The sequence below is a fragment of the Chrysochloris asiatica genome, unplaced genomic scaffold, assembly GCF_000296735.1.
Source record: "Chrysochloris asiatica unplaced genomic scaffold, ChrAsi1.0 scaffold00066, whole genome shotgun sequence".
In the NCBI taxonomy this organism is placed as follows: Eukaryota; Metazoa; Chordata; class Mammalia; order Afrosoricida; family Chrysochloridae; genus Chrysochloris; species Chrysochloris asiatica.
In genome coordinates, this window is record NW_006408584.1 from 9,018,188 (window position 1) to 9,043,766 (window position 25,579).

Here is a 25,579-nt window from a genome sequence, read left to right on the forward strand (position 1 = left end):
GATTATTCATTTATTTTGGCAATAATTAAATGGTTGTATGATTCTCTTCAGTAGTATCCCAGACTACCAGATGTAGAAGCCAGAATGACAAATGATCAACATGACTTAGGTTATATACTGGCAGAGCAAGAAGTGCCAAGGTTATTGGGGATTGGGTATAGACTGATACAGGTAGGATTTGGAAAGAAAGAAAGAGAGAGACTGAGAGAAATAGAAGGCTAGAAGCCCAAAGAAGCCCAAATAAGGGATGTAAGAGACCTGGAAGAATGGTAGGTTGCAATTAAAGATGCTTTATTTAGAACATCAAAATTTCTCTTATTTTTTATTTTTAACCTTTTATTGTGAATTGGGTGAAGGTTCACAGAATATATCAGTTTTCCATTCAACATTTCATACAAATTTTGTTTCATGTCATTGATGGCAATTCCTACAATGTAACATTACTCATTCCACGCCTACCCTGTGTTTCCCATTTCCATTCCTCCTTCTTTTCTAACCCTTCCTGCCTTCTGAACTTTGTCCTTGGATGAATACTGCCCTTTTGGTCTCAAATGGTTGATGGTTCTAAGGAATGCACACCTCCCTAGTATTATTGTAGAACTTCAGAACTTCTTGAACCTTCAGAATTTAGAATTTGGAGAGATGAAACATCCAGCATGTGGCCATAGGATTAGTGGATGAAATGGAGTATGGAAGACTAGGTGAAGGTTAGATCTTTGAACAGCCACCCATAGTGTCACTCCATACACCTTGATGTTCCCCAGCCTCAGGGAGGCAGATGGAACATTGAGACCAGGAGATTCAATGAATGTTCAAGAGTTGATAGGTAACAATAGCATGGAGCAGAGAGAGCAAGAGAATGGTGAAGCTCAAAGGAGCATGGGTGATTGCATGAGATGGGGGAAGAAATACCCAGAAAGCCTAAATGGGGAGCAAGGAGAATGCTAGATTGATTCTGGTGGAGCTCTTCCAAATTCTAGTAGATCCCAACATGTGACCACTGAAACAGACTGTAAGTCAATGTTTACTGGAAGAGAAGAGGTTAAGGAACTGTCCAAGTGAACAATCAGGTCAAATGGATGAAGAAAGGTGGTGAGTGGGGGGAAAGACCTTGTAACTGCTAAGTAAAGGGAGCCTGAATTGCTTTTTGGACTCTGCCAAGTAATGGGAAATAAATTTAACATAAGAAAGAATTATATGTGTTTCTATGAAGAACTACATTTTAATTATAAAAATAAGAAAATTTTGTAATGATTTCTGTAAGAAACATTTTTAACATTTGGAGCTTCTGAATTTGTTCTTTGTTTTAAAATTAGGTTTGTAATCTGGCTAGATTGCTGGTATTTATAAATCAATTTATTATTTTAAATAATTTTTAAAATATGAATGCTAATACTTGTGTGTGTGTTTTGTTTTGTTTTGTTTTTTAACAGGTTCTTAATCAAGTACCAACTGTATGGATCTAGGACAGGTTTGTCCCATGGCCTGCTCTGAACAGTCTGCTGTCTAATAGAAAATTCCGTTGGCAAACCATCTCTCTATTGCCTTACATAGAAAGCAAAGAAGATGGATCAATTGAAGAGCCATCTGACTGTGTGCTTTTTACCTTCCGTGCCCTTTTTAATCTTAGTATTCACTTTAGTGAGTGCTAAGAATGTGACTAACAGCCCTTTAAATGGCACTGACACGGTCTTGGGATCTGTGCCTGTAATCCTTGCCACCATGGACCATATCATAGTAAAGGAAGGGAACAGTGCCTTGATTAATTGTAATGTTTATGGCATCCCTGACCCACAATTCAAGTGGTACAATTCCATTGGCAAGCTGTTGGAAGAAGAGGATGAGAAGGAGAAAGGAGGAGGTAAGCTTTAAAATTGTGTTAGATGTCATAATGTGTAAGTAAGGTTTTTGGAGCCAGCATTGTCAAGCACCCTTAATGCTAGTTGTTCTTACACATAACAGTTTTAAAGATCTCTCTTCTCTTTTGAAAGAGAAATGTATATCCTTAAGGACTGAGAGCAATAATTAATTGATCACTTTTTTCACTCATTGGACTCAGAAGACAAAGATGAAACATCAAAGTCCTTTAAAAGGTCTCTTAGAATTTTGTAATATATATACCCAACATTATACCGACAACTGTAAAATGAATTTCTCTGAGTATATGTCTGAGTTATAAAGGGATTTTGTTAGCTTGAATAAATAGTATAACTGTTGTTTATAGTTAAATCTGTGTTTAATCCACCGACTATGGATTTAAAGGCCACACTTTTTGTAAAAAGTTTCTGTGGATGGTCTCAGTTACCAGCTCAGGATGGTTATGTGCTCCTGTAAACGTGGCTGAAGTTCCCAGGCTGCTGCAAATGTGGCCAGAAGGCAGGGCCAAGAAATAACATGTAGCAATAGGAGAATGCTTGTTTTTTAATGAGAAAGTTATTGGCTTTAGCCAGTGGCCAACCTCCTGGCCAAAAAGTGTGAATCATCCTTCCAAGCACCTAACTTACTTCAGAAAAGACTTCAGCTGGTGAGAGGCTTGGGTCATTGGGAATCAATATCCTACCACCGAACACATCTCTTGTTTTAGATGTGAGAAGTGATTGTCTGGGAATCCAGGCCTGATCTGATTATCCTGAAGAAGTGAATGTACTTTCCTAAGCATTTAATGTATGGAATTAGAGATGGAAGAGTAAAAAGACCATTTTGCTGAAGTAGCAGGTTATTAATTTCTACTGCCTTTTTGTTCATATTGTTTTCTTCTTTCCTCAAACCTTTAGCCAATAAATGATCCCCAGAGGAATTTCTGCTCTGGGAAAGCCTATATTTTTCTTTCCTCATTTCATCTTAATTGCTCGGAAAGGAATAGAGGCTAATGCCTCTTGTCTCCTCAGAAGCTAAGTGAATGGAGTTTTTGGGTTTTTTTTTGCAATTACACACTCTGGTTCATAGTTGTGCTCCTTTTGGCCAAGGCTACTAGAACCCTAACTCCCTGTTATGTGGGTTTCACTGCAGTGCTATCACGGCTGGTTGTACAGCGTAATCAGGCTACTTCTTCCCTTTAGTCAAAATTATATATATTATGGACTATCTGTATGTCCTGGCATGGCACTGTGGGTTAATGCGACAGACTGCAAAGCCATTTGAACTGCAAGGTCGGCAGTTCAAGCTCACTAGTTGCTCCTTGGAAACCCTATACAGGGTCACTATGGGTTAGAACTCACTCGATGGCACTGAACAACAACAACAATATGTATGTTTGTATATATGTCAGCCCAGCAGAGGGGAGCTCTTTTCCCACCAAGTACAACGTATTGGACTGTAGAGTTTTTAGATTAGAATGAACCTTAGAGACAATGTAATCCAAATCCCTCTTTTACTAAAATTTGCTCAAGGTCCTGCTGTTCAGTGACAGAACAATGACTTTTTATCTTTTTGTCAGGAGGGATTAGTCCCTGGAGAAGGACATCATGCCTGGTAAAATGGAGGGTCAGAAAAAAAAAAAAGTGAAGATCCCCAAGAAGATGGGTTGACAGAGTAGCAGCAACACTAGGTTCAAGCATAACAACCATTGTGCAGAGCTGGGCAGTGTTTCCTTCTGTTCTGCATAGAGTTGCTATGAGTCGAAACTGACTCAGTGTCCCCTAACAACAACAACAACCTGTAGTCCACAACTAGTTTCCATTCCTACAGCTCCTTCTTCTCCAATGCTAAGTCGAAAGGAAATGATATCACACTTGTGAAGAGTAAGCAGTACCCATGGCAACATATATACATACACACAGGCCACTGCCCTTCTTCAGGCTTCCAGCAATGATGGGCCGCTGCTAGGATGACTGAATTGAGGGGAACATGGACTCCTCATGGACCCTGAAGAAAAGGTTATCCCTGGGTATTAAAAAGTCAGGGCTGGATACTGGACCCTTGAGTCCTAGTGAGTAAGAAAGCCATAGGGACAGCATAGTGCTGGGGCCTGTGTTCCAGTCAGGGCATTTTGAATACTGTCCCAAAGTCCCTATCCCCTGTCTTTTAAATTTATTTAACATTTTATTGCAGTTTGGGTGAAGGCTTACAGAGCAATTAGTTTTACATTCAACAATGTCTACACGCTTTGTTTCATGACATTACTTGCAGTCTCCTGGATGTAATAGCTCTATTCCTGCTTCCGAACTTTGTTTGTAATCAGATGTTGCCCTTTTGCTCTCATAGTTGATTGTTCTGAGGAGCACATTCATTAAGTGTTATTGTTTTCATTTTATAGTCTGTCTTTTGTTTGGCTAAAAGATAATCTATGGTAGGAGGTCCAGTTCCAGGTTTAAAGGGTGTCTAAGATCCATAGTCTAAGTGGGTCCACTAGTCTCTATGTTGTTCTGTATTTTTATAAGGTCCCACTCCGTCTAGAACCTTCTATTGTGATCTTGATTAAAGTGGTCTATAGTCATAGCTGGGCATCAAATAGTTCCTCTGGTCTCAGACTATTGGAGTCTGTAGTCTGTGTGATCCATTAATCCTTTGAACTAATAATTTCTTTGAGTCTTTGATTTTCTTCACTGTTCTTTGCTCTGGATAGGAAGAGACTAATAATTGTATCTTAGATGGTCATTTGAAAGTTTTTAAGACCCCCTCACTACTTACCAAAATATGTGAAACAATGCCTTTATGGACTATGTTTTGCCAATTAATCTAGATGTCTCCTGAGACTATGGTCTTAAGCCCTCTAGCCCAGTGACTTAGTCTCTCAAAGTGCTTGTTATGGCTAAGAAGTTTGTATAACTTTGTTTCCTATATATTCTATTATATGCTATTGTTATTAAGTGCTTTCAAATGAGGTCCAACTCATAGTAACCTGGTAAAGTGTTTCCAAGTTAACCCATCCACATACAGCTGCTAATCTTTGACAAAGGGCCAAAGTACATTGAATGAGAAGGAGATAGTCTCTTCAACTGAAGGTGCTGGCAGAACTGGAAATTGATATGCACAAGATTGAAACAAGACCTTTATCTTATACCATTTATAAAAAGCAACACAACATGGATTAGAAACTTAAATATGAATCCTAGAATTATAAAGGTAATCAATGAAAAAGTAGGGACAAATTTAAGGGCTGTAATACAGAGTACACATAGACTATCAAACATTGTGAGAATTGCACAAACAAAGACACAATAGATGATTGGGACATACTAAAATTTAGAAACTTATGTGAATCAAAAGATTTCACCAAAAGAGTAAAAAGGGAACCCACAGAATCAGAAGAAATCTTACAAGGGGCTACTACTATATTTTAGAAATCTAAAATCTATAGGCTACTACAATGCCTATACAAAAAGAAGACAAATAGCCCAATTGAAAAATGGGCACAGGATATGAACAGACACTTCAACAAGGAAGACATACAATTAGCCAACAAATATATGAAGAAATGTTCATGATCATTAGCCATTAGAGAGACACAAATCAAAACAACAATGAGATATCATCTCACACCAAAAATAACAGCAAAGAAGACAATAAATGCTGGGGAGGATATAGAGAGACTGGGACCCTCCTACATTGCAGGTGAGAATGTAAAATGTTTCAACCACTCTGGAAAATGGTATGGTGCTTCCTCAGAAAGATGAAAATAGAAACACCTTATGATCCAGCAGTTCCTCTACTTCATATATATCCACAAGAAATATGATCCAGAACATTAGTAGATATATCCACACCATTGTTTATCACAGCACTATTCACAATAGCAAAAAGATGGAGGCAGCCTAAGTGCCCATCAATGGTAGAATGGATAAATACACTGTGGTACATACACACAATGGAATATTATGCTACCTTGAAGAATAACAATGAAGCTGCAAATCACCACATAATATGGATGAACCTTGAGGACATTATGTTGAATGAAATTAGTTAGTCACAAAAGGACAAATGTTGCATACGCCCATTATTAAAAATGCTTAAAAGATATCCTTACTTAAATAATTTTTTTTTTTAAGTGTTTACAAGACTGTAAATTATTGTGGGAGGAGTGTCTTTCTCCTGTGGAATGATTGTGGACTGGAACCACTGACCTTGTGGTTCACAGTCCAGTGCTTATCCTTTAGAGCCACCACATTCCCATATTCTGTTATATTCCTGGTGATATTTGTAGCACTTACAAATACATGCATAGAAATATCCTTTGCTAAGCCTATATATGCTTGTGGGTGTACTCCCATACACCATCCCACTAAAACTTAATAAGCTTATGTATCTCTGTATCCACTCATGAATGATTGTTCATTATTACTGTTATTGTAAGGTCATGTGTGTAATAGTATTTACCATTGTTGCCTTTTGCTCGGCATGCCTCCAGTGTCTTCCTTTACCTTGGTCATGTTGTGCTAATCTCTTCCCCTTATTTTATATTCCCTTTCCCTTCACCAAAGTTAATACTTGTCTGCTGTCTAGTTAGTGACGTTCCCTCCCTCTGCCTTCTCTCCCTGGTAACCATCAAAGAATGTTTCTTTTTTCTTTTTTCCTTTGCCTTGATAATTTTTTTGCTGACCTCTCCCTTGTGTGCTTGGCCTTTCTCTTAACACAAGTAAACACATGTCTATCATTAACCTGTTTTTTCCCTCTCTCCCCCATCCCCCATTCCTAGTGACTGTTTCTTTCCATGGGTAAAACTTTTCTTGACTTATAAGGAGCTCATATAAGTAGTGGTTACAAGTTGGGCTGCTAATCTCACAGTCGGCAATCTGAAACTACCAACTGTTCTGTAGGAGAAAGTTGAGACTTTCTACTCCTATAATGATTTGCAGCCACGGAAACCCTATACAGCGTCGCTATGAGTTGGACTGACTCCATGGCACATCACCACCACTACCATACAATATTTGCCTTTTTGTGATTTACTTATTTCATGCAGCATAATGTCCTCCTGGTGTTGGACTGTAGGATAAGCAGTGGACTGCAAACCACAAGGTCAGCAGTTCAAACCCACCAGCTGCTCCTCAGAAACCCTATACATGATCTCAGTGAGTCAGAATCAACTAGATGGCAGGGTCATCATGTTGTGAGATATTTGGTGGATTCATCATTATTCTTTATCATTGTGTCATATTCCATCATGTATGTGTATCATAATTTATCTGTTTAGCCATTGATGGGCACTTAGATTATTTCCATCTTTTTTCTATTATGAATATTAATGCAGTGACGAACGTGGGCATGCATGTATCTATTCATGTCACAGTTCTTACTACTCTGGGATCTACAAAAAGCCTTCAAAAGTTTGTGGGAAAATGGAATTTAAAACATAATGGAATTTTTCCATGAACTTTTTGAAACATCCCCATATACCTAATAGTGGGATTGCTGAGTCATATGAGTATCTCTATTTCTAACTCTTTAAGGAAGGATCATACCATTTTCCACAGTTGGACCATTTTTACAATCCCACCAGCAGTGCATGAGAGATTCAAATGCTACACACTCCTCAGCATTTGTTGTTGTTTTGTGGGTTGTTGTTGTTGTTTTAATCTTTGCTATAATTGCTAGGATGAAATGATATTTTATCGTTGTTTTGAATGCATCTCTGTAAAGTCTAATGATAGCAAGAGTCTCTTTGTCATGTGTTTGTTGGCCACCTGAATGTTTTCTTTGGTGAACTATCTGTTCATGTCCTTTTGCCTGTTTTTTAATTGGATAGTTTGTCTTTTTGTTGTTGAGGTGTTGACGTTTTCTGTAAATTCTAGAGATTCCTCCTTTGTCAGAAATGTCTATTGCCAAACATATTTTCCAAGGTTGAAGACTTTTTACTCTTTTGAAAAAGTCTTTTGATGTGCATACGTGTTTAATTTTTAGGAGATCCAAGTCATCTCATTGATCTTCTACTGTTTGTGAATATTTAGTTATGTTTGATAGTATATGTATGCCGTAAAGTAGAACTCCTAAGATTGCCCCTATGTTTGCTTCCATGATCTTTATGGATTTAAGGTTTACATTGGGGCTATTTGCTATCTTAATTGAAAAAGGCATTTTAACTATTTCTGCAAGCACAAATTTGAATTTTGCATTCTTCATGAGTGTACAAGGTGGCAAAGTTACATAGTAGCTGGTCAAAAGCCTCTGCCACAGAGAACTGTTCCCACAGACTTCAGCACTTTATTGCATTTGTAGCCAGCAGCCTTGCTGATGAATCAATTAGATAATTTTAAACCTCAGAAGAAAGATGTACTTTAGATTTTAAAAAGAACTCATGATATTGGTACTTGATGTTCTAGCTCAGCATAATAATAGTAATTCCAGAGGATAATTAAAATAGGAAAATATACAAAATATGGTACCTAAAAGCCAAGCAAATCATGGAAAATAGCAAAGAAGAGATTTTTAGTGCCAGAATGGCCTTTTGGAGAATCCATAGTCTAGCTGACTTCATTTCTATCAGGGAAATATTATAACTATGGAAATAAATTTTAATTTTCAGGAAAATAGGCTCTAAGTTTTAATGTAACTGTACTTAATTTGTAACTGAGCAAGGAGGCGACTGAATATAAGATGAAAAAATACTATATTAATATCTCTTACAAGAGAGGCTGGATCTACATTTAAGATCTAACTAAAAACATTAATATAATTTTCAATTACAGTCACAATCATTTTCTAAGTTCCTCTGCGAAACTACTTGTATTTTACCTAATTCTTACAGTAAGAATGATGGTTAAGTCTTGTTAACCCTCATATAGACACAAGAAAAACCTGGAGGAATGAAAAGATACTGCACAGCCAGAGTGTAGTCAGGCTGATATTTAAGTCCATGTTGTTGTTGAATGCTGGAGAGTTGGTTCCGTCTCATAGCAACCATGTATAGGGTTTCCAAGGAGCAGCTGGTAAGTTTGAACCACTGACCACCTTGTGATTAGCAGTCTGTTGTTTTTTCTGCAGCACCACACCAGGACTCCATTTGCTTCCATGGGTATTGCAAATAGTTAAGCACTTGACTACTAGCTGAAGGTTGGAGGTTTGAAACTACCTAGAGGGGCCTCATAAGACAAGCAATGATGAGTGTTGCATCTACTTATATTCAAGTCTTGCCGTTGCCTCCCGTTACTAGGAGAAGACTTCTGTGACCATATCCTCTCCAAACTACAATGGTTCCCTCTGGTTCCTACTCTCATTGACTACTTAGTACAGAAGTATAAAAACTGTGCAGATTTTGTTATTAAGTGCCATCTAGTAGGTCCTGACTCATAATGACTCTGTTCAAATCCACCAGCTGCTCCTTGGAAATCCTATACAGGGTTGCTCTGAGTTGGAACCCACTCAACAATACTTAACAGCGACATCAGGGTTTCTAAGAATCAACAAGTAGGTTTGATCCACCAACCTTATGGTGAGTAGTCTAGTGCTTATCCAAGAGCACCATACCAGGACACCAAATATCTGTGTAACCACAAATTATCTAATGCTGGCCTCCTCACTAGACTTTTCTTGTTCACTGTTTTCTTTCCAGTGCCAAGTACAGTGTACTTTAAATATTCATTGACTGTGTTAAACAACATATTGCCCTTTTCATACATTTATTTTTTCTGAAAATATTTATTGACAACCTGTTGAGACAGATACTTTGGTGGTTTCCAGCGCATATTAAAGGTTTAGGATCTAATGGCAAAGGCATTTGATAATCAGCAGGTAAAATGTTGAGAGGAACATTTAACGTAGACTGAGTGAATGAGGGAAGAATTTGTAGATGGAACAGCATAGTAAACATCAGTGTTAGACAGTGTTAGGATTTATAATGTGTATATACATCGTCAGTCAACAAACCCAAAAATGTACTAAAAGTCTTCTGGTGAGTTGCTTTGGGAGCAAACTATCATTCACTTTGTTGATTACCTTGGGAAGTAACAGTTTCATTTTTTGTTCAAACTGAAAAAAGTGAGATAGCTTTTATTTGTGCCAGCCCTGTTGGCCCTAGAAGTAATGGGGCTATTTCCTGTCATTGGCAGAAGCAGCAGCTGCTGGTTTGCTTTACTTCCCTGGTGCTTATCACTTCAGTTCCACAGAGCCAAGAGAGGCTAATATGCAATCTATTTCTGGAAGATGACTCTTTTTTTTTTTTTGGTAGTTTACCAAAGGATATGTTTGGGGTATTCCACCAACTGTATTACAGAAATAAGTCAGAATTGAAATAGCATCAGTTTGCCACATATGGCCATGAAATTGACTGTTTTCTGTTTATTAGAGGTGAGTAGAAATGTCTGTAGTTGTCAGAAAGTATTATAAGAAGTCCCAGTTATTTCAGGTACTAATTACTCAGTATGTGTTTGCTGTAGCCTATTACTCTGACTTCAAAGCATTTAAATGCACATTAGCACCTTTATCAGATATTAAGTAACAAGCATTTCAAGAAAATCAACGTATATGGGCCCTTGTAAAGGGCCTTGTTGACGATTAAGTTTGAAATTTGGAAAACTAGGTTTTGAATTGTTCTGTGGATTCTAGTTTTCCATGTCTCTGTCACCAAACACAGAAAACTGAGTGAATTACACAAAAACATTCACAATGGTTACAATTGCTAGTGTAGACTTTTAGAATTCATTATTTTAAAGTTTGCATTTAGTTTTATACTGCTTGATAGTTTTCTGTAAGTTTCTGAATTATTTTAATAGACTGTGAAGGGTCTTTTAGCTATTTCTGTAAGGGACAACAACAAGCTATACCATCTAACTTTTAAAACAGTAGTGTATCATCCCTATGCCACACCATTAAATGTAGATTACCCTCTGGCTCTAAGATCAGTGTGAAGTAATGCATGAAGCTATGAAAATATATTTGGGATTAAAAAATCAAGTCATCAAAAGGCATTAAACATATTTTCTGTAAATTTTAAATATATTCTTGGAAATTCAAAAGAATTTCACTATACTCTATCTGAAGTCCTTGTGTGGCACTGTGGGCTAAGCATTGGACTGCTACTCACAAGGCTAGTGGCTCAAACCCACAAGCAGCTCCTTGGAAACCCTATACAGGGTCACTATGAGTAGGAAATGACTCAACAGCACATTAACAACAACAACAACAACATATTCTTCTTTGAGCAAGCTCCTTAACTTTTCTGAGGCACAGTTTTCTCACCTGTAAAATGGGAATAATCTTTTCCTACTACTAAGGTAGTGTTGAGCAATGAATAGAGTTCTTGTTGTTGTGAAGTGCCGTCGAGTCGATCCCGACCCATAGTGACCCTATATAGAGTTTCCAAGGAGCAGCTGGTGAGCTTGAACCCCCATCCTTGTAGTTCAAACAGCTTTGCAGTCTGGCACATTAACCCACAGCGCCACAACTAAATGCTTAGCCTACCTGTCCACTGCTCTTGAGTCAATTCCAACTCAAAGTGACCTGTATAACAGAGTACGACTACTTCATAGGGTTTCGGAGATTGTAAATCCTTAAAGGATCATCTTTCTTCCTTTGAGCAGCTGGTGGGTTTGAACGTCCACTTTATGATTAGCAGCCTAATGTTTAACCCTCTGTACCACCAGGGTTTCTTAATGCTAGTTGTCATTCACTGAGAGGTTAGTATATTTCAGGTAAAATGCTTAACATCAAATCTGCTATAATTGTTACTGTTAATATTGAACCAAGTTGTTGTTAAATGCCATCAAGTAGGTTCCAACTCACAGCGTAGAGGGTTTTCAGGAAGCAACTGGTGGTTTTGAACCACCAACCTTGTAGCAGTCCAGTGCTTATCCTCCAGTGCCTTATCAGAACCCCATATTGAATTATATTCTCCCAATAATAGATTCAAAATACATAAATAATGCATTGAGTTTTGTAAAAGAAGAAAATAATAATTTCTTTATCTCAGTTTTTCAACCTTTTAAAAATTTAGTATTTATACACAAAACCAAACTCATTGCTATCCAGTTGATTAACAACAACATTATTTATATGATATATACAGGATGTATGTTGTTGTTGTTAAGTGCCGCTGAGTCAGTTCTGACTCATAAGGACCCTCTATAGGGTTTCCAAGGAGAATCTGGTAGATTTGAACTGCCAACCTTGTGGTTGGCAATCCAGTGTTGATCCTACAGTGCCACATCAGAACTCCAAAGGATATATTGTTGCTGTTATTGTTGTTGTTAAGTGCTGTGGAGTCAGTTCCAACTCACAGTGACCCTGTATAGACAGACGTTATTTGAAATTTCATAATACTGCTGTAATTATTATGATAGCAAGTTTAGAATTGTCTCTTCAGTCAGTAACCTCCCCTTTCTCAGTGCATCACTTTTGTATACCCACTATGCCCACTATGCTCCTACCTTGAAAAAAAAAAGCAATGCATGTGGAAATTACAAAGTATATATGCACAGAATGAACTTTGTATTTGTCTTACCCAGTGGTTTTTAACCAGGGGTCTATTTTCCTCCCAGGAAACTTTTGGCAAAGTCTGGAGACATTTTTGGTTGTTCAACTTGCAGGGAGGTGATGTGTGCTACTGTTACCTAGTGTTTAGAGAAAAGCAATACTGCTGAACATCCTGTTTACAGGATACACACGATAGCCCACGACAACAAAGAACTATGCAGCCCATAATTACAGTAGTGCCAGAGTTGAGACACATTGGTGTAACCCAAAGGAGCACATCTTAACTAGCCAAAGAATCATCCCAAAGTAGATTTTTTGAGTCGTTATTTGAAGTTATAATGTATCATCCCAGAAAATATTTAGGTTTATTTTTTTAGTTGAGCCATATTATGGGTCAATGTAAGCAATGAACATTGTAGTTCATTAATGAGTTATGCTCCATATTTGGAGTGTGGTAGCTTCATTCTTAGCAGTGGAAAGACCTTTTTGAGATCCATCTCAGATGAAGACAAGAGTTGAAATTCCCAAAGTGGAAGTTATTTGTGTAGAGAATTCCTGTTTTCACAGACTACCTGTAGCTATATGTTCAGGAAATCTACTGATAAGCACTGGACCACAGGTCGGTTTGAACTCACAAAGGTCTGTGGTTCAAACTCACCAGCCACTCCTTGAAAACCCTATACAGAGTTGCTATGAGTCAGGACCAACTCAACAGCATTTAACAACAAGCTAGCATAGAATTCGATACTTGGCTTTTTTTTTTTTAAGATTACTAGGTGAAACTAGCTAAAAGTTGTTTACTGTTTGCTCGGAAATTTAAAGAACAGTAGAGGGGTGTTTTTTTTCCCCAGGTACTATTTATACCTTCAAGTGGAGCATAACTTCAGAATGGGAATAGCAAAGTCCTTCCTCCATCCCCTTCCTGATTTGAAAGCTGAGTGTAGCCTGTATTATCCCTGGCTTGCCTTTGCTCCACAGATGTAGGAAATAGCTTGTGAAGAGTGGCCTGAGTACTCTGGGCAGATGTCTCCTACAAGGGTTAGATGAGTGGAGCAGGAAGGAGTTGGAATGTGACACTACAACCCTTCCCCTTCCAGTATGGCGTGTTTATAGTCTGACTCATTGAGTGGCTTCGGAGAGTTGTCATCTCCAGCGTAAGCCTGTAACAGGTGCAGCCATGCATTGCTAAATATGTTTTTAATTATGTGTAGTATAAAGGCTGTGGCACTGTAAGATAAGCACTAGACTGCTAACAGCGAGGTTCAAATCCACCAGGCACTCCTAGGAAACCCCATACGGGGTCACTAGGAGTAGGAACCTACTCAACAGCACTTAACAATAACCACAACGTATTTCACATATTGGAAAATATTCACCACATTTATAGACACACACACACACATTTTTTTTCTTATTTGATGAGTGTAATGATTTAGTGTAATACTCATTCAAGTGACTGTTTTATTTCATTTATGTGTGTATAAGCATTTACTGAAATTCTTACCACCTGAAAAATGTTATTTAAGTTGATTTCAAGAAAATAAAATACTTGTTTTGTAGAGGAGACGTCACTCTACAAAATTTCACATGGACAGTTGAAATTAAGAGCCTAACTTGTTAAAACAGGGTTGTGAATAGAGTTTTAATCATTTTTATAACGATCTTTGGGGATATAGACAAACCATCAGTTTGTTTACCAACACACACAGGAAGATATTTCTAAGGAAAAGGAAATCCTTTTCTTCCTGTATATAAATTGGGGAAATTCTAAGAGCATAGTATTTGAGTATATTGTTAATATATAATGCTCTGTAATCCCCAGAGAAAGCTGGAAAGATTTAGGATCTCAATAGTCAGGGTGTTCGGAGAAAAGCTGTAATTATAGTATCTTTGTAGGTTTTCCGTTCATTTTACTTATAGTTCTTATGTTCCAGAATGTGTTGATGCTACTCATTTCTACAGTACAGCAGTAATTTGGTCAGACATTGTTTACATGAGCAGTAGTGGATTGTTTACATGAGCAATAGTGGGATTTTCATTAAGCCACAATAGACCCTGTACCATAAACTCATTGATGTTTACAGATTTACTGTAAATGTAGCAAACTTCTCCAGTTGCTAAATGGGCTACCTGACACTGTGCTATAACGCACTATGCTGTGACATGTCTTAAGCAGTTTCTTCTGTATGTGCCCTGCAACTACAGTAAGCACAGTGGTACCAGGTAGCCACTTTCCTGGAATGGGACTGAGGGTTATGGCTTATCCCAAAGAAGGTTGGCAGGGAAGGAAAGCTCTGGAACTCTGTCACTGGGGAGAAATGTTACTCTGGAAACCTTTGTCCTCATTTGAAAAATTCTCATGTTTACCTGCTTTTAGACTCTCAGTTCTTCTCCACTGATCCAGTCAAGGGTCAGAGAAGACTTTCTCAGGGAATGAGGTGAGATCCTAGGGTAATGTCTTAATCTAGCTAAGAATTTGTTTCATGTGGGATTTGGAATGTTGTGGGGAGGAGCGCTTCCCCAAGTATACAGAAAGGAACTACATGGGAAGAGGAAGCTTTCCAAGCAGGAGATAGTCTGGACCCTCTAAGAAACGAAATACCGTAAGGTTGTGAGAATGAAAGTAAAGTCAAATAAGGTTGTAAAGTAGCAGATATTCCCATTCTCCAACAGGACCAGTGTGAAGCTCTCTAATGTTTGGAAGCCCTCCTGTAATCCTGCTCTGCAGACCTCTCAAACCCTGACTCCATCCGAACCCTCCTTGGTTGTATGTGTGGCATGTTAATTTTGGTAGCACATCTAGTGTTCTCTTGTACTCATAAACTCCTTCTCTTCCAGCCTTCCCTCTCTGGCCTTAAAATGTTTTTCTCTAATCCTATTCTTCTTCCACTGCCCATACATCCCCATGCAAACCCCATTGCCACATCCCATCCTGTCACATCTGTCACATGTTGGAGCTGGTTTTCCTGTTCAGACTGGAAGTTATTTTGTAATCAAGGGTCATGTGTCACTCATCTTTGTGTTTGCAGAGTCAAGCATGGGGTATGGAACATAGACAACTTATTCAGTAATATTTGTTGACTAAGGGAACATTAGGCTAAGCGCTAAACTTCTAATCATAAGGACAAAGTCTGTGGTTCAAACCCATCAACCATTCCTCAGAAATCCTATACAGGGTTGCTATGAGTTGGTATCTACTTGTTGGTACTTAACAATAACGGCCTTGTAAAAACATTAACTTTGTCTTGAAGCATAACATAGACACCAAGGTGCAACCAAGAAATAGCATCTGTTAGCTTTTCTTTTTACAAAGAAGGCATTGTCTCCATAATGCTCCTGTCCACGTGTGGGAGAGTTGCACAGATTTACAGGACAGGAATGGGAAGGGAGAGGTGAGAGGAAGAGCATGGGGGAGGGCAACAGGCTAGGGAGCTACAGTCTGAGTGAAGACTAGAGTGAGGAGTGTTAGGTAAATATTTTACACAAGATCTGTCTTCTGTAGAAAGTATGTTCCTGTTAAACCAGAGCATCCTTCTTTTATTTCACCAAAAATACTTCTTTTATTTTACCAAAAGAAAAGAAAAAATACTTCTTTTATTTCACCAAAACTATTGTATGTAGGCGAACTGACTTGACATCCACTGCTGACATTTTAGGCTTTTATCTGTGCTGAAGTGATGCAGCTTAATGAAGATTCAGTATGTAACTTTCATATTCCTACACAATTATACTTTAAAACACACAGGAAAAGCCCTCACATACCTGCTTCATTTGTGCAGCCCTGGAGGTTTCCTGTGGCTGTCATTGTATGTGTTTTTATTCCTTTAACTTCCTGACAGGTAAACTCAGGACCCTTCCAGAATGAGTTAAGGAATGAGGTATTTATCAACCGTGGTGAATTGTGGCATGTAGCTCAGAGAGTATTCTCAAGTTGCACTTGGTGGGATGGGGCTTGTGGAGAGTCTTCTGAGCCCTGGCTGAAAGCTGATATGTTAGGACCCCCAGCATGGCATTTGTGCTATCTTCATAGTTCTCAGGGCTGCATGTGGTAGTAGAGCATGCAAAACCTTTTTTGTTATTTCAATAATTAATGGTCAAGATGAGGCTAAAAGAAGAAATATTTGGAGTTTTAGTTTCTGGGAAAGAATGAGTGTGCATTTAATAAAGAAGAGATAGCAAATAAATATTACTTTTGAGGGCAAGATCTCAGCTTCAACAACATTATGGCTTGGGGAAGGTGTGTGTGTGTGTGTGTGTGTGTGTGTGTGTTGGTTTCCAAAGACTCGCTTTGTGGTCAGGTAATAAAATGTTGTATCAGTGTTACATATTCATTTTACCGTATCACACCTAACAGGAGGGGTCTACATGGTATCATATTACTTCAATCCATAAAATCATCACAATGTTAGTCTCAAGAAGAATCTAGTAAGGGACTGAAAACTAAAAAGATGACTCAGTGTCGTTGTCCTAGATTGAAGACAAAGGATATTGCTAGCAGAGAGAGAGGTAATCTCAGTCATTTACTTAGGGTGTTACAACTTGTAAGTAAAAAGTCAGCTATATTAGAATCATAAGCTAGTTGTTGAATAGTATTCATATTTGTGGCATTTTATAGATAATGCACTCTACTCCAAAGTCGCTTTGACTTGCAGGGTTAGCAGTTCAAGTTACCACCTTCTCAGAAACCCTATACAGGGTCACTATGGGTCAGATCAACTCAATGGCCCTTAAGAACAACAACATAGATGAATAAGATGAATAATGGCATGCTTAACCATAGGTGCCACAAATGGTTAAGCATTGGTCTACTAATCAAACTGTTGATGATTCAAACCCACCCAGACATGCCTTGTAAGAAAGGCATAAGACTTCCAAAAGAGCACAGTCTTACAAGCCCTGTGGAACAGTTCTGCTCTGCACACATGGGGTCACCATGAGTTGAAATGTACTCAGCAGTAACACGAACCATAGCTAAATAAAAATCACTTCATAGATACTCGACTGGGCATTGAACTCTAAGCCAATGCAACTAATTGTTGGATGAAGTACATAAAAGGTGTTTGTATAAAGAGACACTGTACAGGGCTTAGGAGAAGCATGTGCTCCTAAGTAATAATTACTTTGTTGTCTGTCTCACAAGTGTCCCTAAGTGAGTCATGCATGTCACCTAATCAGGTTATGTTTGACTCCAAGCTATGTAGCCCTTTTAACAATGTGTCAAGAAACTTCTGAAGTAGCTAAATTGTTACCTGAATTGAGCTGCTTGTTTCCAAAATAGATAAGTATATATCAGTAGACAACTAAAAGCATGCCTGAAGTTAGCTATAAAGTTCACTTTCAGTTATATTTTAAATAGTCATAAAGGATTCGTTTGTTGTAATTTGTATCTATTGTAACATTTTCTATAACACTTCGGATACTATTATGACTAAAATGATTGTTTTGTTGTGTGCTGTTAAGTCAGCACACAACAAAACAATCGACCCTCTGTATAGGATTTCTGAGGCTGTAAATACTTTTGATAACTGAAATCCTCATCTTTCTCCCTCGGGGGGCGGGGGGGGCAGCTGGTGGATTTGAACTGCTGAGCTTGCAGTTTGCACTCCAACATGTAACCCACTATGCCACCAGGGCACCTGTTATTACTAAAATTCTTATTTAGGTACAGAGATAAGCTGTTTACATTATCATGAGATGTTTATCTTCTTAGTTTAATATTTGCTTCACACAGGCCCCTACTATTTTACATAATTTTTCGTAAAAGGGGCAGATGGAGTGTGAATAAATGGATTCCAGTGTGGCGCTCAACTGCGAACCACAAGATCAGCAGTTCAAACCCACCATCTGTACCTCAGAAACCCTATGTTGTTGTTCTTGTGTGCCGTTGAGTCAGTTCCAACCCATAGTGACCCTGTATAGGGTTTCCGAGGAGCACCTGGTGAGCTTGAACCGCCGATCTTGTAGTTCAAATGGCTTTGCAGTCTGGCACATTAACCCACAGCGCCACACCAGTCGCTATTAGTAAGAACTGGCTTGAAGATACTTAACAATACAATAAGAACCATTTCCCATGTGAATAAACTCACTGTCCTACTCTTCCCTTGTCTACTCCAATTTCCAGTTATATTTTCCAACAAAGAGAGGAAGGTAAATATGAAAAACTACTACAAGTCTAATTTAATTCTCTGGAACCCAGTACCTTCTACATATAACAAACTTTAAGTCAATTGGAGTTTTGTTTTTGTTTTTTTCCTATGCCTGCTGTAGTCTACTTTTATGAAACAGACACATTTTAAGAAAATAAACGAATAAAGTAATTTCCCTGGCCTCAGATTGTGTACACTGAGATAAATCTGCAGCTGAAGTCTCATAATCTCATGACCAGGGAATAAGAGAGGGGTACCATGCCCGTCTGACTGAGAGAAAATTGAACAGGCCATGGACCAGGTTTGTCTGTATATATACATTCACAAGAAGCTGAAACTTCCCTAAATTTTCTAAACTAGTGTTTTGTATTCTTAGGAGGAATACACTGGTTGACTTGTTAGAAAAGGGTTACTCAGGGACACTAGAAACTACTCCTCACAGATGTTCTTTCAGAAGCAAAGGAGTGTGACAGCATCTACAGAGAGAAATCCTGCCAAATTCACCACATCCTGCAAATGGCAGGAATCATGGGCCCCCAGAAGGCACCTCATTTCTCTGCGTAGCTCCCTCAGTAATGTTCCTTTGAGCAAAGGATGCTAGAGTAAAGAAAGCCCTCTGTTGCTTCATTACACAGCCCATTGAGACCTAGTCACTTATGTGCTCATGAGATCCAAAAACAAAAATAAAAACAATAAAAGGAGTGTGTTATTCAGGAAATATTAGACTAAAAGTAATTATCTGAAGGGACAGAAACAAGTAAAATACAATTAAATTATTAGATACAAGGAATCACATGTGTCAGATTGCCCTGTTAGGAGAGGTTTCTCTCTGTTGGCTTAGGGAACTGGAATGCTTTTATGAAGTATTTTCTACCTGTTTGTTCTGTAATATCCCCGAGAGGCCTGAGCTGGGCCTAACTTCTCTGTGGAACATATTGGGGAGGTGGAAGACTCAGGTCCCAGACTCAAAGCTAAACCTAGAACCATGTTTCTTTTTCATAAGGCCCTCTAATCTGTGAATTAGATAAATTAAGAATGAATCTGAACTAAATAGTTTTACCAGGTTCAGATCCTCATTCCCAGGATAATGCTAAACCCAAGCTAGCCTTCCAGGGAGAGGGAGCAAGAAGAATCTCATTTTTCATGGTACGTTCTCCATGTCTAGCTTATTTTCAACTTGATGGGTCTGCAGTCTTCTCACATTGCCAAAATAAATTGATCCTCATTTATGCCCGTCTTCTAAACTTTCACATTGCTTGTAGCTTTAAGTAATAGAGACAATACATTGTAGAATATCAAAATTAATAATGTAAGTTATGTTTTAATTAATTGAGGTCATTAAGGGATAACCTCTATCTCAAATATGAGGAGGCCAGGTAAACAATTAGAATGTAATGATTGATTTTAGATTTTAAGTTAGTTCTAAAACGCTTTCTATTCCAAGAGACTTTAAACTTGTTTGACCCGGGTAAGCATATATTTAGTAGAGCCATGCTCACCAGCATGTTAGAAAACTTGATGCTACAGTTAAGGATGACCAGGAAAGCACACTGGGTTCCAAAGATTTTTTATTTTTTTACTAGGACTCCCTGGGTGCTGCAAATGGTTGAACATTCGACTAACTGAAAGATTGGCGGTTTGAAGCCATCCAGAAGCACATTGTGCAGTATAGTTTGATGGTTTGCCACACAGACTTTTGAGCTTGAGTTTATGTTCCAGCTCTGCTGTCTCCAAACTGGTGACCTTGGGAAGATTGTTTAACCTAATTATGCCTCAGTTTCCTCACCCTGTAAAATGGAGTTAATAGTAATACCTACCCACGGAGTTGTGGTGATGGTTAATTAATTAGTACCTGTAAAGCACTTACACAGTAAGCACATACAGTCAGTGTTCATTGTTATTGTCAGTATTGTGGTAGTCATAGATGGCATTGGCTATATCTAACAGTTTTTGGTGATTACAATGGGAATTGTATATCCTTGGTTGAATTGTCTCCTCTCCCTCTAACAGGAAAATGGCAGATGCACGACAACGGCCTACTGAACATCACCAAGGTGTCTTTTTCAGACCGAGGTAAATACACGTGTGTTGCTTCTAACATGTACGGTACTGTGAACAACACAGTGACCTTGAGAGTCATCTTTACCTCTGGAGACATGGGTGTCTACTACATGGTCGTCTGCCTTGTGGCCTTCACCATCGTCATGATCCTCAACATCACCCGTCTGTGCATGATGAGCAGCCACCTGAAAAAGACTGAGAAAGCCATTAATGATTTCTTTAGGACAGAAGGTGCAGAGAAGCTGCAAAAGGCGTTCGAAATTGCCAAGCGGATCCCCATCATCACATCAGCCAAAACTTTAGAACTTGCCAAAGTCACCCAGTTTAAAACCATGGAATTTGCCCGCTATATTGAAGAGCTGGCCAGGAGTGTGCCTCTGCCCCCGCTCATTATGAACTGTAGGACGATTATGGAGGAAATCATGGAGGTGGTTGGGCTAGAGGAGCAGGGGCAGAATTTTGTGAGGCATACTCCAGAAGGCCAGGAGGCCACTGACAGGGATGAGGTTTACACAATCCCAAACTCTTTAAAGCAAAGTGAATCTCCCACTGCTGACTCTGACACCTCATCCTTACACGAACAGCCTCAGCAGATTGCCATAAAGGTGTCTGTCCACTCACAGTCCAAAAAAGATCACATGGAAGACCAAGAAGGTGTGCAATTTGAAGTCAAAGATGAAGAGGAGACTGAACCATCAGCTGAACGTTCACCAGAAACTGCAGAACCTTCCACAGATATAACATCCACAGAGCTAACGTCTGAAGAACCGACACCTGTTGAGGTAGCTGATAGAGTACTGCCACCAGCTCACCTGGAAACTATAGAGCCAGCAGTGGTACATGACAAAAACACCTGTATTATTTATGAAAGCCATGTTTAATCTCAACTCTGTAAAGCTATGCATATAAGAAAATCAGGGGCTTCTCCTTGTAATAACAGATGTAGTACGCACTTGCCACTAAGCCTTACCAGGAGACTCTCATCCCTTAGGTAGGAGTGATGCCATTTTAAAAGGGGAAACGTTTATGTGCAGCTTATGTGATTGGCATTTTCCCAATAGTGAAGCATAGGAGAAACATCCGGGTACAAGGTTGATAATGCCCACAGAAGGTGTCTGTCCATGTGACACAAGTCTTCAAGGTAATTCTCTGCCAAATCCCTTTTGTAAAGAGTACATTACTACTAAGATATTTTGAGTTCAAGAGCCCTGTCCAGTGCACACACACTGCATTGCTTTTCCTTTAAAAACCAAGTCTCCTGTAATAACAAATGCACGTTCATGGATTTGTTGCACTTTCTTCTCAGTTTTAATTACTTTCAAAGTTCCTTCAAATTGGAGTACTTGTTAATGTATTAATATTAATTGTTCTTTCTGGTTTAGTCATCTTTGTCATTTTTGTTCGTGTTTTTCCCCAGAACATTTACCTCAGAGGCTTTGGTATCAGTCACCATTACCAGGGTTGATAACTACAAGTCATTTGTAATGTTCCAAAACAGTGACTAAATTCATTATAATTTTTTGTTTGTTTGTTTCCCAGGCCTATTTTCATACATTGCTTTTTTTTGTTTGTGTCTAATGAAGCTGCTGTTGTGAAACTGAGAAAAAAAAATGTTTTGCCCAGGAAATAGCACTTTAATAGCCAAATAAAAATGTGTTTACTCGTCCAATTTGGGGAACTTTTGCTGAGCTCAGCTGAGGTGTGGAGGCTTATTAGAAAAGGTTACATATACCCATTTTATCCATTAAAAGTGTTGTTTACATTTAAATAACATCATCCTCCAAACAAAAACTGATTCTTTACATGGAAAATTATTACTTCCAAAGATAGAGGCATTTGATGAGTTCCCGTAAGTTGTAAAATTTTGGCTTCCCAGAAGGACTTGCCATTGAGTGACTCAAACCTTCGGTTTGAAGCCGCAGATATAAGGATCTATCTGTAAAGCTGTATAGCCAGGTACTGTTCTGAGAGCTGTGAAGCTAACTTGTTAGTCCTTGAAAAGGAGAGTAAAGGGTTAGAGTATTAATACAGTGAAGGCATAGGGAACTGTGCCATCAGATTTCATGCCAAAGTTATTGACTTACTTAGTCCCATAAGAAAGCAGTTATATTGCAAGGCAGCATGATAGAAAGAAGCCAAAACAACTTGCTCATTCAACGACTTAGGCCTGGGGTAAAGCTGGGTCTCAATTTCCTCATTGCTAAAAGAGGGTAGACTAGATGAATGGTGAGCACCATTTAAATCATCTTGCTCTCACAGAACTAAGTTATATGTCATCCTTGCTCTTTTTCATAGTTAATTTGAAGACATTTATCTCTGAATTCACAAAGAATTTTCCTGCTTATTAAAATAGAAAACATCCATTTAAAACAAAAAAAAAGTAGCATTTTAAACAAGTTGTGGGTTTTTCCTCTTTCCCCCTACCCCCCCTAAAAAAAAAGAAACACACAAAACCATTTAGGACCATTTCTACAGTTTAGGGGATTTAATGGTGGGGAGAATGAGTGACATTTCATTATCACTTATGAGCAAGAGATAACAACAACCTTAAAATAGTACTAAGGACTGTGGCCATAGGAAGTTGCATTGGTCACTTTGATACTGAGGAAATAGACCCAGTTGCATAGTCTTCACTCATTCATTATCTGCATGAATAACCTTGGATAATTCCGTCTCTAATCTTTGTCATCTGTAAAACTTGCACACTTTACTTGATGAGCCACAAGATCCCTTCTAGTTCAAACAATAAGAGTTTTATGGAAAGTTTGTAATCTCCCATGATGGACCTTACTGCATGAGACAGACACTTCTGGGAATAAAAATGGGTACAAAACTGAAAGAGTTTGCTGTCCAAACATTACAGCAAATTTACCTGTCTCTCTAATTTAGGGGACTGGGCTTTTTTTTAGAGGTGACCTCAATGGGTTTATTTATTGATAGCTGGTGTGACTGGCAATCTGACAGACACGGAGTTTGATTAGACCTTTCTTGACAGGAAATTAACTGTTGGTATTAGACATGCCTTATATGGTCACATAACAAAATTAGTAGTGAGCAGTTAAGAAATGGTGACTCTTGTTTTCACTCTCTGGACTAAGATTACATGTATTTGGTTACAGAGTGTCTTATCTCTAGCTCTTGAAAATTTTTTCCAGTTTAATGGAGATCAATAAATCTTTACCAGGGATATATATGCCTGAAGCAGCAACAACTTAAGAGGCTCAGTTTATGAACTTTTCCTCATCCTTTTCAGTCCTTTATCCATTGAAACCCATGCGCAGAGTTCCCAGCAGTGCACATAGGCATTCATTCTTTGTTGACACTGATTAGGGAGAGATACTAAACTAAAATGGGCATATTTTTTATGCAGCAGAAGCATAAATATGCAACCAAAGAATGTTTTCAGATTGGTTTTAGCTTTTACAGACTGGGGTGAAAGGAGGGAGCACACAAAGAGTTTCAAACATTCTCCCGATTTAAGGCATCAAAATGCTCTTCTTGTGTAGTAATAGTTAACTGAAAGGGAGTTTGGCTTATTAAGGGAATTTCTCCTTCCAGAAATTCTACACTCTTCCATTTTATTGCTTCTTTTGAAAATGAGAGAGGTACCCCCTGCAGAATATGAAATGCAGAGGACCTCATGACTTTCAGCTGAATTTTCATAGATAAAGTGAACAGTCCAGCTTCATAGAAATTCATAGGCATATGGCTGTAGCTTGTGTGTGTGTGTGTGTGTGTGTGTGTGTGTGTATGTGTGTGATTCATTTGGGCAGTTTTAAAAACAGTAAATTAATCCCAAACTATGCCCTTCGGTCTTGTGAAGTCATTCTTGAATCAAACAATTTCTGGTTTATGAGTCATCCTGGTCATTCCTTAGTGATTTTTTTTCTACTTTCTTGAAGTTCTGAAAATGATTCAGCTATGTGTGCATATTTCATCCACTTATATTATCTGGAAGCTTGGATGGTATTTATTCTAAATGGAAAAAATCAGAATTTTATATTGAAAATCTATGTAATTTATAATGGTTTTGTTTATATATTATATTTTCATATATTTAAGGTACATTCTACTGCTATTCTCATCTTTTTGTATATCATACTTGGCAAAAAGTAGTACTAATACTTGACTAAAATATCTAGGAACCAAATGTGATGTATAATGTATAGAAATTTATAAAAATGCCTGAGTGTTCTTACCCATCAGAAGCATTACTGTACTGTGTCACTATATCCACACTGACTTGTCTCAGAGCATCCCTTTATCAGAACTAAGGCAAAATTACAAGGCCTGACATCCCACACAGTGGATCCTGGAATCTCCTTCCCTTCTTCATCCTTTTGTTTGTTTCATTTTTAATTGTAGAAGTTTGTATTATTTAAACCTCCCTTTGAAGGGCAAAGGTGAGATAACAAGAAAGCAACTTTATGGAAAGACTGAATTTAACTATGGCTTTGTATATTATCTTAAGGAACTGATAACATGCTTGGATTGTTACTTATAGGTGATCTAGGATCTGCTCGGCTGTCTAACATACTACGTAGAAAATATAAAGTACAGAGAATGTCTGCCTGTTCTGGACCAGAGAGAATACTCTAAATGTTGTGCAGCCCACACAAATTAACTTAACACACCAATCCCAGCTACTGGAGAAAACATTTTAGAAAGACAAAATAGACACCTTTAGCTATTCAGATTGAAATGTGTTGTTGCATCAGCTCCAAAACTTATATGGCAATCCCTATACCTACCTTTCCATTCATTTTTCTCAGTATTTCCTTTGGTAAGAAAATGGAGCCTTTGAATAAAGATGTTCTGTTTTCACAGGTCGGCTACTCTCTTGTACCTAGCTTCATAGATCCTTTTGGCAGTTGTTTAAGATTATAACCCTGTTTGTATTCTTGATACTAATTTAAACTAATTTATTGAAAATCTTTAAATAGTCACAAAATTTTATTGTATATTCACACATGTATTTTAAGTACCTGTTATCCTCAAGATAGTAATTATTTTTACATTTACTGTTC

General features: G+C 38.2%; 1 protein-coding gene across 1 annotated transcript; it reads left to right on the forward strand.

Annotated features, from left to right (window-relative positions):
* The first annotated feature begins 1,433 nt into the window (after nucleotides 1-1,433).
* Nucleotides 1,434-21,715, forward strand: MFAP3L (microfibrillar-associated protein 3-like). The gene is made up of 2 exons (XM_006864527.1): nucleotides 1,434-1,861; nucleotides 20,502-21,715. Exons 1-2 carry the CDS (start codon nucleotides 1,567-1,569, stop codon nucleotides 21,431-21,433), a joined length of 1,227 nt encoding a protein of 408 aa, XP_006864589.1. The 5' UTR covers nucleotides 1,434-1,566; the 3' UTR covers nucleotides 21,434-21,715.
* Nucleotides 21,716-25,579: the final 3,864 nt, after the last annotated feature.